Genomic DNA, 17,336 nt, shown 5'->3' with positions numbered 1-17,336 from the left:
CATGTGCCTTACTCAAGTAGGCTTCTATAAAAACATTTTTCTCTGCAGGTGTACTCATGTTCGACGAGATGAGTGTACAAAAGAGCCTACATGGTAGAGAATCTGACATGAAAGTTTTGGGGAAAGTGAACTTAGGGGAGCACACCCGGCCAGGGGATCAAGAAAAAGATGCTGACCATGTGTTGGTGTTTCTGTTTCGACCTTTTCTTGGTGGATGGTCAAAAACAGTTGGAACATTATGTGCCTCTAGTGCTTCTCCTGGCTCTGTCATTGCAAAACTACTTCTTGAGTGCATTGCACACCTGTTGAATTCTGGTGTCGTTGTTGATGCAGTCACATGTGACAACTCAACAAGCAATCGATCCGCCTTGAGGTCCCTGGGTAATTATCAGGCATCACATTAATTTCACTTGTAAGACAGCTTGTTAAATATTACTGTGAAACATGATTCCCTCATAAAACGTATGTGCTTCTTGTAGGCATAAATGGTGGAATGGAACACCCGTCAACATCATTCCAGAACACTTGTGACTCATCAAAGGATATACACTGCATCATTGATCCACCCCACATAATAAAGTGCATCAGAAATAATTTGCAGAAAGTCGGAAAGTTTCTGGTATGGGGAACATTATTATTTGCGCCGTATAGGCGTGCACAAATTATTTTTTCACCAGGAACTCTTTTCTCACTTCATAGGTACCGCAATTACCAGAAGTATACCATCATTATTATAAGGAACTCTTGGAGTACGAGGAGCAACAGGCTGGACTCCGTGCTGTCCCAAAGCTCACAAAAGCCCATGTACACCCAAATGCCTTCCAGAAAATGAGTGTGAAACTTGCGGTTCGGGTGAAACATTCTTCATGCACATATGGATGAATATATCGAATTACTGTTTGTCTCTGAGCAATGCTGGACATGTAACCTGGGCGAGTTTTTTTCCTTTCCAGCTGTTCAGTGCGTCCACTGCCACAGCTATGGAATTTTACAGCAAGCATGACGCCTGCAAGAAGCTGCATGGGTCTACAGTGACATCAGATTTCACTAGGAGAAGGAACAGCCTTATTGACGCTTTGAATTCTCGAAGGCCAGAGCACGTCCAGTACACTGAAGCTGAACACATTGCTGTAAGATATACGTATGCCAATGTTTTGTGGGGAATGTTTCTCTTGTTTTATTATTGAGCTTACACATGTTTATCTTCCAGATTTTGAAAGAGAATGTTGCATGGCTTGATAGCTGCTGCAAGCACATAGAAGAGCTTCCAAAACAGAGGCAGGTGTGTTTTCTCAGCAAGCCCACACGTAAGGCTCTTCGAATAACCTTATCAGCACTCTTTCACTTGTGGAGAACCTCCTGTTATCTGGGTTTCGTTATGTATTGGTTGGAAAGTTTGGTCAAGACCCGTTGGAGGTTGATGAAGAATGTTGATGATGAATGCCTGATGACAGCTGTATAATCATATTTTCCTCTCTTTACATATTAAACACGCCTCTCTGTTAACACCGACTTGTTATTGCGTTTCATTAGTTAATCATATTTAGTTTTCTTATGCCTACTGTGTATAGGCGCTATTTCTTTTTCTTTTTTTTTTGCAGACTGGATCCGATGGTGCAAAACTATGTAGATATTGTTTGTAATTCTTGATAGATTTTTGATGGTGTGAGCATTATAAATAAAATACAGTTTGTGAACTGCATTGTGAGGAGCATTAAAAATAGGCTGGGTCAGTGGCAAATTGCCACCTAGGAATTTGCAAATTAATTAGGCTAATACGCCTACTGAGGCAATCATATAGAATTCTGGGGTGGGAGAACTACCAACAGCTCCTCTTAGCATCCAAGAAAAATTAAGTTCAGACACACAGATCAGAGATATGGTCCACGACTGATGAGCCGCTGACCGTACGCATGAGATGTACGCAGTTAGTAACACAGATGCCTGCTAATAACAGTGCACTGTTACAGCAGCTTAAAAAGGAGCCCAAGTTACAGAAGATGGGGCACTAACGAATACGCAACTGAACAAATGCAGACGAGTTAAATGTAACAGTTTGGGGTATGAGACATCAGAGTAATAACAGAGTCCTTCAATGGTAACAACTACAGAACTAGTGACAACAACAATAAGGACTTAAAAGGCGTTAGCTCGCAAAATAATTGAAAGAGACGTATGTATGGAGGAAAACAAAAGAGAGGTCAATAAAGAGGGGAAGCGGGTGCCTAGCTGCAGGGATGGCGATCTGCTACTCGAAGGAGGGTAGGGCTGCAGGTAGGTCGTTGCGGGGCTGATTCAGTGTCGAGGACGTTGGGACCAGAGCCTGACGTTGGCTCCTCGCGGGGCCACGGTGTAACGAGGGTTGACATGGTTGGTCCTGATCAGAGTCCCGATCGCTAGCCGATCGCATCCTTGCCTGATGCACGCTCCCGTCCGCACGCATCGACTAGCCCAAACGCTCTGTCCGCCACTGCGCTTCCACTGCCGGCTACATATACGCCTCTTGAAAGCGGACTCACGCGTGAGCTGTCAGACCACAGTTAGGAGGTGTTGAATGGGGACTGCGGTCATGTTTCTGCTCATAGTTCGCCAACTGCAAGCTAGCGCTTACGCGCTTCAAGATTTGAGATCGAAAACAACGATGCGAAGACAGCAGACAAGCAACTGTCCTCGTAGCGCGTATCGCTTTCTTCTGGCAACATCGTCTGCTAGGCGTTAGTGCGCCGCATCACGTTTAAAAATCTAACAGGGGCAGTTCAGAATAAACAAGAAGCTGCGCAGTGCCACACAAATCGTCCGCTTCAGAGAAGTATCTGCACGTCGTTGCGTCATCATTTCCTTCACTGCGGCTCTCTGATGGAAGGTCGTCATATTGTTGTTAGACTAGACTGGAAGGAAAGCTAAACCGACTGTCGCTGAAATTTTCGACAAATTGGGTGCAAATACCTCCCGTGATGTAAAGCCGCCTGGGCCGGGCAGGCGGCTCCGCCGCGGCTCGGTGCCCTTAAGTGCCCAGCGGCGCCTCTAGCGGCCAGTGCTGACCCTATATGAAACTGAGGCGGAAGTTTCGTGACCAAAAAAAGCATTGAAGGTTTATGGGTGTTTAACGTCCCAAAGCGACTCGGGCTATGAGGGACGCCGTAGTGAAGGGCTCCGGAAATTTCGACCACCTGGGGTTCTTCTACGTGCACTGACATCGCACAGCACACGGGCCTCTAGAATTTCGCCTCCATCGAAATTCGACCGCCGCGGCCGGGATCGAACCCGCGTCTTTCGGGCCGGCAGCCGAGCGCCATAACCACTGAGCCACCGCGGAGGCAAAAGGAAAAAAAAAAATTGAAGGACTCTGGTTATACTAAACTCAGTGGTACGCTAAAAAGAGAGCAATGCAAAAACATAGCTATGCCATGAAACACGTGGGAAGAAAAGCGAGGCAAGCATATCTTCTACAGGTCACGATAAAGAGGAATGCAAACAACATGCCGTACACAATCGATAAATACACTGAGCAAATAAGTATTTACATATTTACAAAGCTGCCGGCCTGGGGACATAATGCAGCAACCACCGCTAGATGCGCCAGTATGGATGTTTGCCTGGAAATCTCCGCGAATAATTCTTGAAATTTCTTCAAAGGGCCTTCTCAGTGTTCAGGGAGGTCATTGGGAGCACACGCCTGGAAATCAGTCTGAAATTCTCTCGGCGGAGGTATTTCTGGCAGTCTCCGCTCGCGATGTGACGTGACGATCCTCTCTTCGCCGGCATCTGCCGGGCGTGTTCGGCGTGAGCGTTCCCCTGGCGAGTCCCACGCTTAGCGGCGTCTGAGGAGGCCTGTGGGGCGCGCCTCGCCAGTCGGTCCCGGCCGCGCGAGGCATCCGTTTTCGCCGGCGCGCTGCGCGTGCGTGACCGGAGGCGGCGCTCATTCATCCCGCCGGGGCGCTGCCTCGCATCCGCGCGCCCGCACGCTCCCTGGCAGCGCCGGCGGCGGCAGCATATATCCGGAAGCTGCCAAGAGATTCGCTCTGCGGCGGAGCGGCCATCGCTCACGGCCGCTCTCGTTATTGATCACTCAGGGCCGAGTCATGCATCAACTTGTTTCTTTCAGGCCCGTCCCGAGAAATTGATGTCCTCCGTCTTTCGGCGCGCGCACCACTTGCCCGGTGTTTCTTTTGTCTGTCTGAGGGCCTCCTCCTCTCCGTCTTGTTTTGCGCGGGTCCCGCGTGCTTTTCCGCTACGTGTTTTTTCTTCTATTTTCCCTCCCTCCTTCGTCTTCCGGAAAAAAGTGCTAGAGAGGTACCTTACGCGCGCACGGTCCGGACTCTTGCTGTCCTTAGTTTCCTCGTTTTCCGGGCTCCGCGAGAGCGCGGTTTCTTTTCTTACCTGCTTTCCATTCGGAAGCAAGAACGGAAGGTGTTTCGACGGAGCGGAAGCCCTGTTCTCCGCACATATAACGTGGGATACGTTCCAGCTGATATAGTTTGCATCCTCCTCGGTTTGTTGCCTCGTAAAACGGTCTTCATCAGCGACACGCTGTCGCCAGTTTTGGACAAATGTTTCATTTACCGTCTGCCGTATTTCGAGCCCTAGAACGAGAGTGAGATTAGCCAGCAATTCATTAACAAGATGCATTTGTCAGTTCGTTTTTCTCGGGATATCCGTAAGAAAAATGTGAACGTTTCGCGCTAAGTGCGTTGCATTGTGCGTCCAGGAGCAAAGCCAGTAGCATGCTTCTTGTCTGCTGCCTGCAGCAAGTCCAGTCCTATTTGAGCTGCGTTAGTGATCCACGGCGGGGCATCTAAGCTTCTTTGCAACACGCTTTAGTGGCACTTAAACCATTGTACTCGTGTCTTGTTTACCCCGCGAAAGAGGCACAGACGAGCGAGCGCTTACAAGCGCGTGTGTGTAAAATGGAAGCAGTCATTTTGTCCAGAGACCGAGCTTTTGAGGCCTCTAAAGACTGCATGCAATGAGTACACAGTCGTCAGCAAACGTTTACGGGGTGTGGGCGCGCAGCAAAAAAAAAAAAAGTTATTCGACGCAATTTCGCGAGCCAATCTCTGAAAACCCCGCAAGCATAAGAGCACGTGCATGCTCCACCCGCTAATCTCAATACCAGGCCACTCGGTCTCCGGGCAGCGTTACAATAAATTTGTTCCAGACCATACGCATCCCGTAAACTTTCGCTGGCGACTGTACTCACACTCGTAGGTATGGCTGCAAACGCAACAGCCTCCCGGAAGACACGACGATCTCCTATAACCAATATACTTCCGCTCCTGACGCAGGTGCGTTGCGCCCGAAGGCCATACTCGCAGCTGCACTACTTTTGAGTGTGGTTGCATGGTTTCTTTGCCTTTTTTTTTCTTTCGCATATAGACTGGCTGTCCGCCGAAAAGAATGGCTTAAGAAGCTGGAAGATGTAAATCGTCTCTCTGTTTGACGTAAACTTATTTCGCAGTGGGTGCTCGGCAGTTCTCCGTGACATCTATGGAGTGCGTACATCTTCGTCTCGCAGCCCGTGGCCGAGGCACAGGTAGCCCATAAATTCAGACTTGCGCAATGGCTAGTCTCTCTCTGCGGGCAACTTGTTTCTTTTCATGGCAGTTTCTGGAATCCTAGCTAGCGCAGGGAAACTTGTTTGACTTCACGTTCTTTCAGATTTTAAGTTGCGAAAGGCAGAATACAATGTAAAGTTTGGAAACAAAGCAAAGATGATCAGCCTTTAGGTGCAACATCAAAAGTGGCCATACTCAATCATGCTTACTTCATTTTGCTACTTGTGCGTGCTACAATGCTCACACTAGATCGCGTGTACTGAAGTTTGGCAGGCGCATATCGTAGCCGATATTGCAGACGATGCGGCGGTATATGCGCCGGTTTGTGACATCCCACGGAGCATTGTAATATGGCGGTGGCTGAGGGAGCGCCGCGCTCTCTTGCACTCGCCGATTTTGGAATAGGCAACGCGTCCAAGTGGCACAAACTTTGTAAAGTGACTAATAATCTCCACTATTACTTGCTGTAATGGAGAACTGCTCTGTGTCGAACGAAGACAAGCAAGTAACGGCTCGAACACCAGATCCAATATTTTTGAGCAGCTCCACGAACGTGTATGATTTATGCTGTGGCGTGCTGTGCGTAAAAGCACACATACATTCTGCTAAAAATGCGCCCGACCTAGACTGCTCTGCGGCAGCACTAACTCCGAACCTGAAGGAGTTGTTTTTTTTTTTGTACTCTAAAAAGGTGACTCCCATCCGTGGATTCCATGACAATAGCTACTTGCCGACATGACGTAGCACATGTGAAAGCAACTGCTGGTCTATGCAAAGCACGAAGGAGCATGGTGCTTCTCTGGAGACACATGAACATGTTTGTAATGGCTGTTTTCGACACTCTGTAATCCATGTCTGGATAGGTTACTGGGTTTTTCTACGCCCCAAAGAAACACTGGAGATTATGAATCATGAGAAACGTTGTAGTGAAGGCCTCTGGAATAATCTCGGCCATTTGAGATTCTTTATGAGTGCACCGAAACCTCGCTACACTGGCATCTTTTGCACTTCGCATCCAACGAAATGCAGTCGCCGCTGCCGGAATCAAACCCACGACCTTCGACTCTACAGCCAAACGCTGGGCCACCGCGGCTGTTATCTTCCCTGCACTGCGCTTCCTCTTCTCTGTTTCAGAATTTTATTTGCTTTCCTCCGTGCTTGGAGCCACAGGCATCACCTGACTCCCATCCTTCTCAAGCAAGGTAATCCGCGTCGAATACATTCTCATTCATCTTAGCGCGCCGCTTGTGGGCGTACACACTAAACACGAAACAACCCAGATTGGAGTAAACGGCCTTGTCCTCTATCAACCTCCCCGATCGAGGTCCGATATACTCCGTTAGATTTTGGGTAATGCTCACCGAAACAAAAAAAAAATGTGGAACACTTTCAGTTGCCAATGGGAGCAGATCTTGGGTGTATTTTCACCCCCAAAAATACAGAGTAGTTGCGGTTGGAAACGGGAGCAGATTTGGGGTATCTTTTCACCCTTTTCGACCTAAAAAATACGGAGTACTTACGGTAGACGACGGGAGTAGATATACGGCGTTTTTTCGGTTAGCAATGGGAGGTTTTATCGCGGCAGTGGCCAGTGCTTTTAAGTTCGACTGCACTTTGTAATTACAAAGGCCACGTCGCCGGTACGGGCCTCGTTTCGTTTCCTTCGAGTAAGGTGATACGTTGTGCCTTGGCTGCGGCGTCGTGCGTCTGCATGGCGCCACTGTCTCGCAACGCCGGCATCCAGGAGGACGAGGAGGTGATGACATCGGTCCGTTTTTCTATATTGCACTTTTGTTCTTTTTTAGAGCGCTACTAGAACTGCTAACTATATAGGCGTAACGGTGCTAGTTCGTTAATCACACTAATCAGGTTCGAATGCGCTTTGCAATCAAGAACAAAGCTCAATCGAACCTTAATTGAGAGATATACATAGCCCCGTTCCGTCCATGTCGTTACGAAATAGTACTGTAAGGAAGAGGGCAAAAACGCTGAATACAGAGTACATCGGACCGCTGTCTTCAACCCTTTCTCCTGGATACCTGCGTGACAAGAACGCGGCGCTATGCGTACACACAACGCCGCAGATACGGCACAGCGTACGAATTACTCTGCAGAAACGAAAGGAGACCAGTGGCGGCGACAAAAAAAAAATCTCGTTTGGTCTGGCTGCGCCGTGTATACGGCACTTCTGCAAAAAAAAAAAAATACACGAACCATGGCTCCCGCACCAGCCGAACGAATTTTGAAGGGATGGCCTCAACAGGCAAGAATAAAAGCAGAGTTAGGGAGACGGCGGGAAAACGAGAAATCGAAAACAAGACCGTCGTACCAAATTCCTGAAACATAGCTGTCTAGTATTCCCTTCACAAAAGTGTACTGTCTATTCACTGTGGTCCAAACACCGAATCCCTTAAGTTAAAGATCGTGAACAGTGCCCAAGGAAGCCGCCTGTGGGCAGCTCCATACCGGACAAATAAAGTTTGCTCTTTCTTTACTTTTAGGAGTTTTTAAGTATTATCGTATGCTTAAAATCTGTTCCTTGCTGTCGCTTGTTTTTGCGGTCCTTAATGGAGAGTTTTGAACAATGTGTTGAATAGAGTGCTCCACTCGTGAGTTTAAAATATCTTCTATTCTATTCTATTTTTCATGTACTCTATGAGTCCTTAATATCGCAAGAGAGAAAGGACTCGCATTAAGAGTAACACGAAAACACAGGATAAAGCTTGTGCTCAATGGTTTTATCTTCGAGCAAGCTTCTCGTAAAATTTAGTTATTGGATTTAACTTCTGCAGTGAAAGCCAGTTGTGTAAGTTTGTTAGCAGTTGTTTCTTCGGGCCTGTACTTTTAAGCTCTTTACAAAAACATTGCTACTAGCACGTGACCAAAACACTGTGTTCATAAATTCACTTGTACATGCCGAGCCCATTCATTCCTTTCGATGTTCGATAACATTAAATTAAAATTGTACAAACAGCTGATACAACTAGCAGGGGATTATCACAAATGTTTCAGTTACTAAGCTATATATGTAACTGAAGTAATAACACCTGTAGCATTTAGGAGGCTGATTAAGTATGGCGTGCAACACTTATTAAGTTAAAAAGAACTTGAAGAGTCTGTGTAAAGTAATAAACAAAAGGCCACGAAGACCTGTTGATTCCAGTTTACATTTCTCTAACACAGAAGACGATAAACACATTTCCAAAGTAAGAGAACAACGGTTCACCACATTGAGTGGGCGTGGCTGCTATGCCACAATTACCTCCTGAAGGAAAAGCAGGCATTGATATGGTTGGTTATCGGGACCGAGGTCTTCACCGCATGACGATGAACTCTGCAGACGACGGAGGGAAGCCTTCAGGAGGGTTGGTAAACTTGAAGGTTTATTTACATATTTACAAGAGAAGCAGCGAGACCAAAAGTCAGAGATGAAGTGCCGTGAAACCAGCAAAATCGCGGCTTAAATACAGTGGATATTCCCTAGGCACCTAGCTAGGGAAACTGGTGGCTGATCAAGCGTCCAATTGGCAGACACACTCTTCATAGTCTCTTCCCTAACCCCGTGACCGCTCCGCCCCCACAAACACGTGCACAGGTGATAAGGAATCCTGGCGCCTTGAGGTCCTGGAATGCGGTTTCCGACCGGTTGACCAGGTGCATAAGGTCGTTGGCTTTGTAGGCGGTAATTCCATCCGTGGAAAGATGCGTCCTGACGGCCCCGGGCATTCCAGAGGGTGAGATGAATCAGCCGTGTCCGCCCCCGCTTTGTCTGGCCGCGCAAGTGCAAGCGAGCGAGGCGGGTCCGGCGCCTTTGTTCGGGTCTTTCTGCCGGTCCACGTGAGGGCGCATTTCGGGAGAAATACCGCATTCCATACTCCGGACGAAGGGATGAGAGGCCTGTCGTCACAGCTCACCGTCGCCAGGAGCCGTTCCTAATCCTCTTCTCAGGACGACAGCACCTTTGGTCAAACATAGTTCGATGGCGCCTGCCGGGCTCGTCTGTTCCCGCTGTCGAGCCTCCGATCACAACAATCCGTCCGCCGCCAAGAAGACGCCACGAAGTGGTTGCAGCTGGTCGGTGCACCACGAATGGGCGTCACAGTCCCAGTCGGCCTCGTAGTAGTCAGTCCACTTGACCTGCACAGCTGGCAAGGGTCCTCAACGGAGCATTAGCGATCCGATCTGAGCTCAGCCCCTACCTCCGGCTAGGCAGCACGCGGCCAGCCTCAGAACATTGCCAGGTCTTTAATACAGAGCAATATGGCTGCAAATTTTGGATGACTAAACCCTCGCCAACAGCTCACGCCCGGAAGTCTGCTGAACCAAAACTAGTTCCTCTTTGTTTTTCCTTTTTTTTTCGCAAAAGACATGCGTCTGAAATTTGGTAAGAAACTTTTTTTTTCGCCAATGAGGTAGGTACGGAGAAGCAGGAGAAAAAAATACAAAACAAAAACAAAAAATGATAGACGGTAGCTTTTCTCGAGCATTAGGGCATTTTACGCCAGATTATGCAGAAAAGCTACGACTGAGACCGTCGTCATTCCCGTTTTCCCGCCTTTGCCGGTAGCGGATCTCAAAGTTGTGCTCTTGAAGCGCTAGACTCCAGCGCAAAAGTCTCCCATTCTTTGGCGACATATTTCTAAGCCAGGTTAAGGGGCAGTGATCAGTTTCTATGGTGAATCTCGAACCTGCCAGGTAGCACCTCAGTCTCTGGGTGGCCCAGACCAAACAAGCACATTCTTTTTCAGACGCGCTGTAAGCCTGCTCCCTTGCGGTCAATTTTCGGCTCACAAACAAAACCGGATGCTCTGCTCCGAGATCGTCGTGCTGGCTTAACACTGCTCCCATGCCCCTGTCGCTAGCATCGCACTGAAGGATGAAGGGGTGGTCATACGCGGGGGCTCTTAGCACAGGTTGCCCCATTAATGCCACCTTTAAGGCCCTAAACGACCTCTCCTTAGCATCGTCCCAAATCACCCGAACTGGCTCTGCCTTTCTTAGACTGTCCGTCAGCGGACTAGCGATTTCCGAGTAGCTGGGGATATAGTTCTGATAATATCCGGTTAGACCTAGGAATGCTCGTATATCGGTCTTAGTCACAGGTCGGCGGTACTCCTGAATGGCTTGCACGTTTGCGTCCAGCGGCCTTCGGGCTCCCCCTCCGATAGCATGCCCTAAGTATTCTACCTCAGCTTTTCCAATCTGGCACTTCTCAGCCCTGATCGTGAGGCCGGAGTTCTGCACCCGGGTCAATACTTCCCGCAAATGACGCAAATGTTCCTCCCAGCTGTGCGAGAAAACCGCTATGTCGTCGAGGTAAGGAAGCGCAAAGTCTTCCGTCCCCCTGAGAACACGATCCATTAAGCGGGAAAAGCAAAAGGGGGCGTTTTTTAGCCCAAAGCTCATCGCGAGCGGTCGGAAGGTACCCATGGGTGAGATAAACGCCGCGTAACGGCTCGCTCTTTCTGTCAGGGGCACTTGCCAGTATCCCCGCGTTAAGTCAAGGGTTGACACATAGGTGGCCCGGCCAACCGTCTCGACTCTTTCCTCCAAATTAGGAATTGAGTACAGCTGGTCGCGTGTTATAGCATTTAGCCGGCGGTAATCAATGCAGGGTCTCGGGTCCTTGCCAGGCACCTGCACCAGCATGAGGGGAGAGGTATATTCACTGTCTGACGGAACTATAATCCCCATCTCTAGCATCCGTTCTATTTCAGAAGCTAAAATTTCCTTCTCCCGCGGAGAGACTCGGTAGGGCCTAGAGCGAATCGCTTCGTCCTATGTCAGCTCAATGTCGTGTTCTATGAGATCCGTTCTCTCTGGCTGGTCCGAAAAAACAGCCTGGAACTCGCCCAGCAGTCGCTGCAGGTCCCCCCGTTTCTCTGCACTCACGCTCTCCTCCGCCCGAATCCTCTCGAGCAGGTTTTTGAAGGGTTGTGATTCGGTCTCGCCCCCTGGAAACACAATTTCTGTTTCCACTTCTTCTGGTACATTTAGTGCAAGGTGGACGATGGCTTCGCGTTCCCTGTAAGGTTTCATGAGATTCGAGTAATAAACCCTCGTTTCCTTTCTCCGACCTGCCATCCTAACCACATAGTTAACGTCGGATAGCTTTTCAACTACTTCGGCAGGCCCTTCCCACTGAACAGCGAGTTTGTTTGCCCGTGAAGTAGCTAAAATCAACACTTTGTCACCTACAGCAAACGTACGCTGGCGCTCATTTCGGTCATAGTACCGCTTTGCTATTTGCTGAGCGGACTTTATGTTATTCGCTACCATCTCCTGACACGAGGGAAGCCGATCAAGCAAGCTCAGCACATACTCCACCACGGTAGGGTCGTCGCCGGTTCCCTCCCAGGCCTCTCTTAACATCCGAAGGGGGGATCTCAGCGATCGCCCGTACACCAGCTCCGCCGGACTGAAGCCCGCGGCCTCATGCGGCACCAAGCGGAGAGCGAACATCGTTGCTGGCAGGCAAGCTTCCCAGTCCTTATGATGCTCATAGCACATAGCTCTTAGCACGCGCTTCAAAACCGAATGCCACGCTTCGACGCTGTTACTCTGAGGGTGTCTGACCGAGCTATGAACTATGCGTATTCCACATTTTTCCAGGAAGGTAGTAGTCAGTGCGCTCGTGAAGACGCTTCCCTGATCACAATGCCCACCGAGTTCACCTCCTTGAGCGGAACTGCCTCGGGGAACTTGGTCGCCGGACAGATCATAGTTAGTATGTAGCGGTAGCCCGACTGAGTCACTGGTAGAGGACCGACTACGTCCACCACCAAACGACGGAAGGGTTCGCTAATCACGGGCACTAGCTTCATCGGAGCCTTCCTCAAATCCCCTGGCTTTCCGACACGCTGACAGGTGTCGCAGGACTTTACAAACTGCTCGACATCCCTGAAGCAGCCAGGCCAATAAAACTCCTGTAGAAGCCTAGCTTTAGTTTTCTTCACTCCAAGGTGGCAAGACCAACCCCCACCATGGCACAATTTAAGGATGCCTGCGTGGTATTTCTGCGGCACCACGAGCTGATCAAACTGGACCCCCTTGAGTCCTTGTAATATCGATACAACACCCCGAAACGGTTACGGATCGTAATGTTTTTCGTTGCTACACTTTCTTCACTTGTCCGGCTGGATAAATCTCGAAGTGTAACGTCCGCCGCCTGCTCGGCTGCAATCATGTCTCTATCGACTTTGGCCATATCCAAAAAGGGTTCCAGGCGTGGCTGCACGACATTTGACCCGACCCCCACTGAGTCGCCCTGCGGCTCAGAGACTGGTTCCTTGCACTCGGCGTCGCATCTGTTCCTGTCGCGAGCCTCTCCGCTCGTCTCAGAAGCATCGCCTCTTGGGTTTGCCCCTGCCTGACCCGTCGTGGGAAAGCCTTCGTTCTTCCTACGATTTACTTCGGCTGCAATCTCGCAAGCCTTTGCACGAGTGAGCGCCTGGACGGTTCGATCGCCGAAACTACGACCCTCTTCCTGGAGAATCTGCTCCGACCGATTTGAAAAGAGGTAAGGAAATTTTTCCGGCAGATTCCGTGATACCGCTGCCTCCGTTTCCAGAACGCCAAACGGGCCCTCTATTCTAACTCGTGCGATCGGCAAGCATGCGCTATTCTCTTCGGCCACCTGCCTAATCCATGCACATTACCCAGTAAAATCAGCTGCGTTCACGTACGTGGGGTGGATTACGTCCATGGTGGCCGCGGAGTCCCTCAGAACCCGGCACGGTTTTCCATTAACCTGCATGTCTTTCAGGTATGGCTCTAGCAGGCGCATGTTCTCATCGCCCGCCTTCACCAAGGAGAGAACGATTTCCTGCTTCCTGCAAGCGTGGGAGAAGTGACCGGGCTCGTGACAACGGAAACACACTGGTTTCTTTCTGGCTTCAAAAGCCTTATCCCTCTCTTTTTCGGTCGCCCCCTTTTGTGTGGTTGCTTGATTCTGCTTTGTGGCCCTCGTTCCGCTCCCAGTTGCGGCTTGCTGCCCCTCCTGTCTGGATCCGTGGAATTTTTTTTTCTACTTTGGGGCTTACGGGGGCACGCGCACCCTCTGCTACGCGCTTGGCATGGAACTCTTCGGCCAGCTCTGCTGCACTTTCTAGGGTTATATTTCCCGGCCTGTCCTGCACCCACACGCGCATTTCTTCCCTCAAAGAGCCAAAAAACTGCTCCAGGCAGATCACCTCTATTACTTTATCGTGAGTTCCGTAAGCCTGCTCTCCCTTTAGCGATTCCTTCAGGTCTGCCTTAAGGTTATACGCAAAATCCGGAAATGACTGGTTAGGCTGTTTTCTGGCTTCCCTGAAGCGGCGCCGAAAGGCCTCTGCGGACAGGCGATACTTTTTTAGGAGTGCTGCCTTTACTTTAGTATAGTCTGCCGCCTCTTCTTTTGCCAGACGAGCGAGTACTTGGGCCGCCTCACATGGAAGAATGGTCAGAAGTTTCTGCGGCCAAGACTCGGTCGGGAACTCGCAACTTTCACATGCCCGCTCAAAGTTCACGAGAAAGAGTCCTATGTCCTCTCCAAGTTTGTACGGTTGCAAGAGGTCCTTTATTTTTATTTTTGATGCTGCCTCGCGTGCCACTGTGTTCGGCACCTCTAGCCTAGTGCGTTCTGCCTGTGCAGCCTGAGCTATCTGTAGATCGAGCCGTTTTTTCTCGATCTCTCTTTCATGCTCTTTGCGCTTCCTCTCGTGCTCTTCGCGCTTCCTTTCGTGCTCCCTTTCCTGCTCTTCGCGCTTCCTTTCGTGCTCCCTTTCGTGCTCTTCGCGCTTTCTTTCGTGCTCTTCGCGCTTCCTTTTTTCTTCATCCTCTCGCTTCTTTTGTTCCCTTTCCTTCTCCAACTCCTCCTTAATTAGCTGCCAACATTCTACTATCTCCTCCTCGTCCGCACCGGAATCCTCAATTGCCCTAATCAATTCAGGTTTTCTACGGATCGACCCACAATCAATGCCCAATTCCCCGCATACGAGAACTAGGTCTGGTTTGCGCAGCTTCTTCCAGTCCATGACTATTTAAGCAACGGCAAGTCTCTACTCACGTGGTCAGAGGAGCCCCGGCTGCTCTTATACCAACCTTCGATTACCTAGGCTAACAATCTTCCAAAGTTGTAAAACCTGGCAATGCTCCAAGAGAAAGACCGCGCACTTACCATACCAGAGTCAGGACCAGGCACAGACCATCCCAACCGCTGCCACCAGTTGATATGCTTGGTTATCGGGACCGAGGTCTTCACCGCATGACGATGAACTCTGCAGACGACGGAGGGAAGCCTTCAGGAGGGTTGGTAAACTTGAAGGTTTATTTACATATTTACAAGAGAAGCAGGGAGACCAAAAGTCAGAGATGAAGTGCCGTGAAACCAGCAAAATCGCGGCTTAAATACAGTGGATATTCCCTAGGCACCTAGCTAGGGAAACTGGTGGCTGATCAAGCGTCCAATTGGCAGACACACTCTTCATAGTCTCTTCTCTAACCCCGTGACCGCTCCGCCCCCACAAACACGTGCACAGGCGATAAGGAACCCTGGCGCCTTGAGGTCCTGGAATGCGGTTTCCGACCGGTTGACCAGGTGCATAAGGTCGTTGGCTTTGTAGGCGGTGATTCCATCCGTGGAAAGATGCGTCCTGACGGCCCCGGGCATTCCAGAGGGTGAGATGAATCAGCCGTGTCCGCCCCCGCTTTGTCTGGCCGCGCAAGTGCAAGCGAGCGAGGCGGGTCCGGCGCCTTTGTTCGGGTCTTTCTGCCGGTCCACGTGAGGGCGCAGTTCGGGAGAAATACCGCATTCCATACTCCGGACGAAGGGATGAGAGGCCTGTCGTCACAGCTCACCGTCGCCAGGAGCCGTTCCTAATCCTCTTCTCAGGACGACAGCACCTTTGGTCAAACATAGTTCGATGGCGCCTGCCGGGCTCGTCTGTTCCCGCTGTCGGGGCCTCCGATCACAACAGCATCCTGACGACTTAGGGAACACGCACTACAGACGGATCGCAGCATGGCTTGAAGCGGTAGATGTGCATTGTTTCACGGCTGCGATGGCGCGAATCGGGGGGCGGCGAAAGCGGTTCAATAAGGTAGTTCACTGGAGAGGTCTGGTAGATGACTTGGAAAAGAGTTTCTTGGTGGAGAGGCCGGGACAGGTTGACGGAACCAAAAGCCATACGATTGAGTCCGGTGTATATGACGGAAGCGGACTGGTTGGAGCACGAAGGTGCTTCCGACGATTCTGGTCCTGCGTTATAAGAGAGCGGGCAAGCTGGCGGCATTCTTCAGCATATGTGGCTGCTTGAGAAAGGTTCAGGGACTCGGACACATCCGGGCGATACGGAAGCACGGCATCCGCGGTGCAGCTGGGCTCGCGGCCATAAAAAAGGAAGAATGGAGAGAAGCCAGTTGTGCTCTGTGTGGCAGTGTTATAAGCGTATGTTACAAACGGGAGAATGCGGTCCCAATTTGAGCGGTTTAGAGGCAACGCACATGGCCAGCATGTCGCTCAATGTGCGGTTGGAACGTTCAGTCATGCCATTTCTGTGAGCGTGGTAGGCCGTAGTAGAGCGGTGAACAACGCGACATTCGCGAAGGAGTGCTTCGACGGTGCCGGAGAGGAAGACACGGCCCCATTTCTTAGCAGTTGCTTAGGTGAACCATGGCGCAAAACGAGATGATGCAAGATGAAAGACGCAACTTCTTGTGCAGACACAGATGGTAAGGATGAGGTTTCTACGTAGAGGCCATTTGGCTTTGAAAGTCAACTTTAGACATTGGACAAGAAGCGCAACAGTGACGGATTCCTGTTAAATTTAGTGTTGTATTTTAGTGCACTCTTTTTCAGAGCTGCCTGTTTGTGTGGAACTGTTTGCTGTTGGCTTTGTGTTATCTTACTTTGAAAGTAACCTGCCTCTCAATATTGCATTTATAAACTTTCCATTGGTAGTGATCCTCGCCATTTGCTTCATGATTGACAACTTAAATGCACTTCTGTTCTGGGCTGAAAGTGATGCCTTCAAGTAAATTTAGTCCACTTTATTAGCTTCTGTGTGGCAAAATTTTGTTACAGGAACTTTAGCCTTGCTTTACTTTCACATGGCTATCCTGACTGCTTAGTCTAGTGTCGCTCCACCAGCTAAGGTTTGACACAATATTCATGCTGCTTTCATATAGATAGAAACGATTTTTGCAGTTATTCTATTGAGTTCAAATATTTATTTGCTCATTAGGCTGTGCTCATTGAGAAAAGTGACAGAAAAGTCATTATTTTGTACGTTGGATGACTTTAGTTGTGATATTTTGATTTGGACAATCTTCCCATGCTACTTGAGGCTGCGAGTTTAGCGAGTTTGTAATGATTTAATGTTAAACAGCGCGAAAAGGTAGGACATGTGAATGAGAGACGCAACACCGCTGCCTCGCAACTAATTTTAGTCGGAGGGTGTCCTCATAAAGTATCCTTTCGAGAGAAAACACAGCAAACAACAAACGTACACGAATAAAAAAAACAAGGAAAAATGATAGTACTCATCAAACGCGACAGTCAGAAAACACTACATCGCCGTGGTGAAACTGCGCGTGAAAGAGTTAACTTCCATCTAACTTTCTAACTAAATTTCTAACAATCACCTTCCTGACTACCATCAACTAACATTCTAACTTGATGTCTGGATGCGCCACACGATGCTTTTTTTCACCTTCTTGTATGATGAGCAGCATTGTTTTTTTTTTTGCTATTACGTTTGGTGGTGTGTTTTTTTTTTTCTGGAAAGGAAAGCTTATAAT

The 17,336-nt window shown here is 49.5% G+C and overlaps 1 protein-coding gene across 1 annotated transcript in view; it reads left to right on the top strand.

Moving 5' to 3' along the window:
• LOC144117738 (uncharacterized) overlaps positions 1-17,336 on the top strand; it is a 102,109-nt gene that overhangs the window by 7,352 nt on the left and 77,421 nt on the right. The window contains exon 4 of the mRNA XM_077651250.1: positions 49-381. Within this exon, the coding sequence (XP_077507376.1) occupies positions 49-381 (333 nt within the window). The remainder of the gene's footprint in view (positions 1-48; positions 382-17,336) is intronic.

This window comes from Amblyomma americanum, chromosome 1 (assembly GCF_052857255.1).
Source record: "Amblyomma americanum isolate KBUSLIRL-KWMA chromosome 1, ASM5285725v1, whole genome shotgun sequence".
Lineage (NCBI taxonomy): Eukaryota > Metazoa > Arthropoda > Arachnida > Ixodida > Ixodidae > Amblyomma > Amblyomma americanum.
Note: the sequence above shows the minus strand (reverse complement) of the source record. Positions and strands in the feature narration are given on the sequence as shown.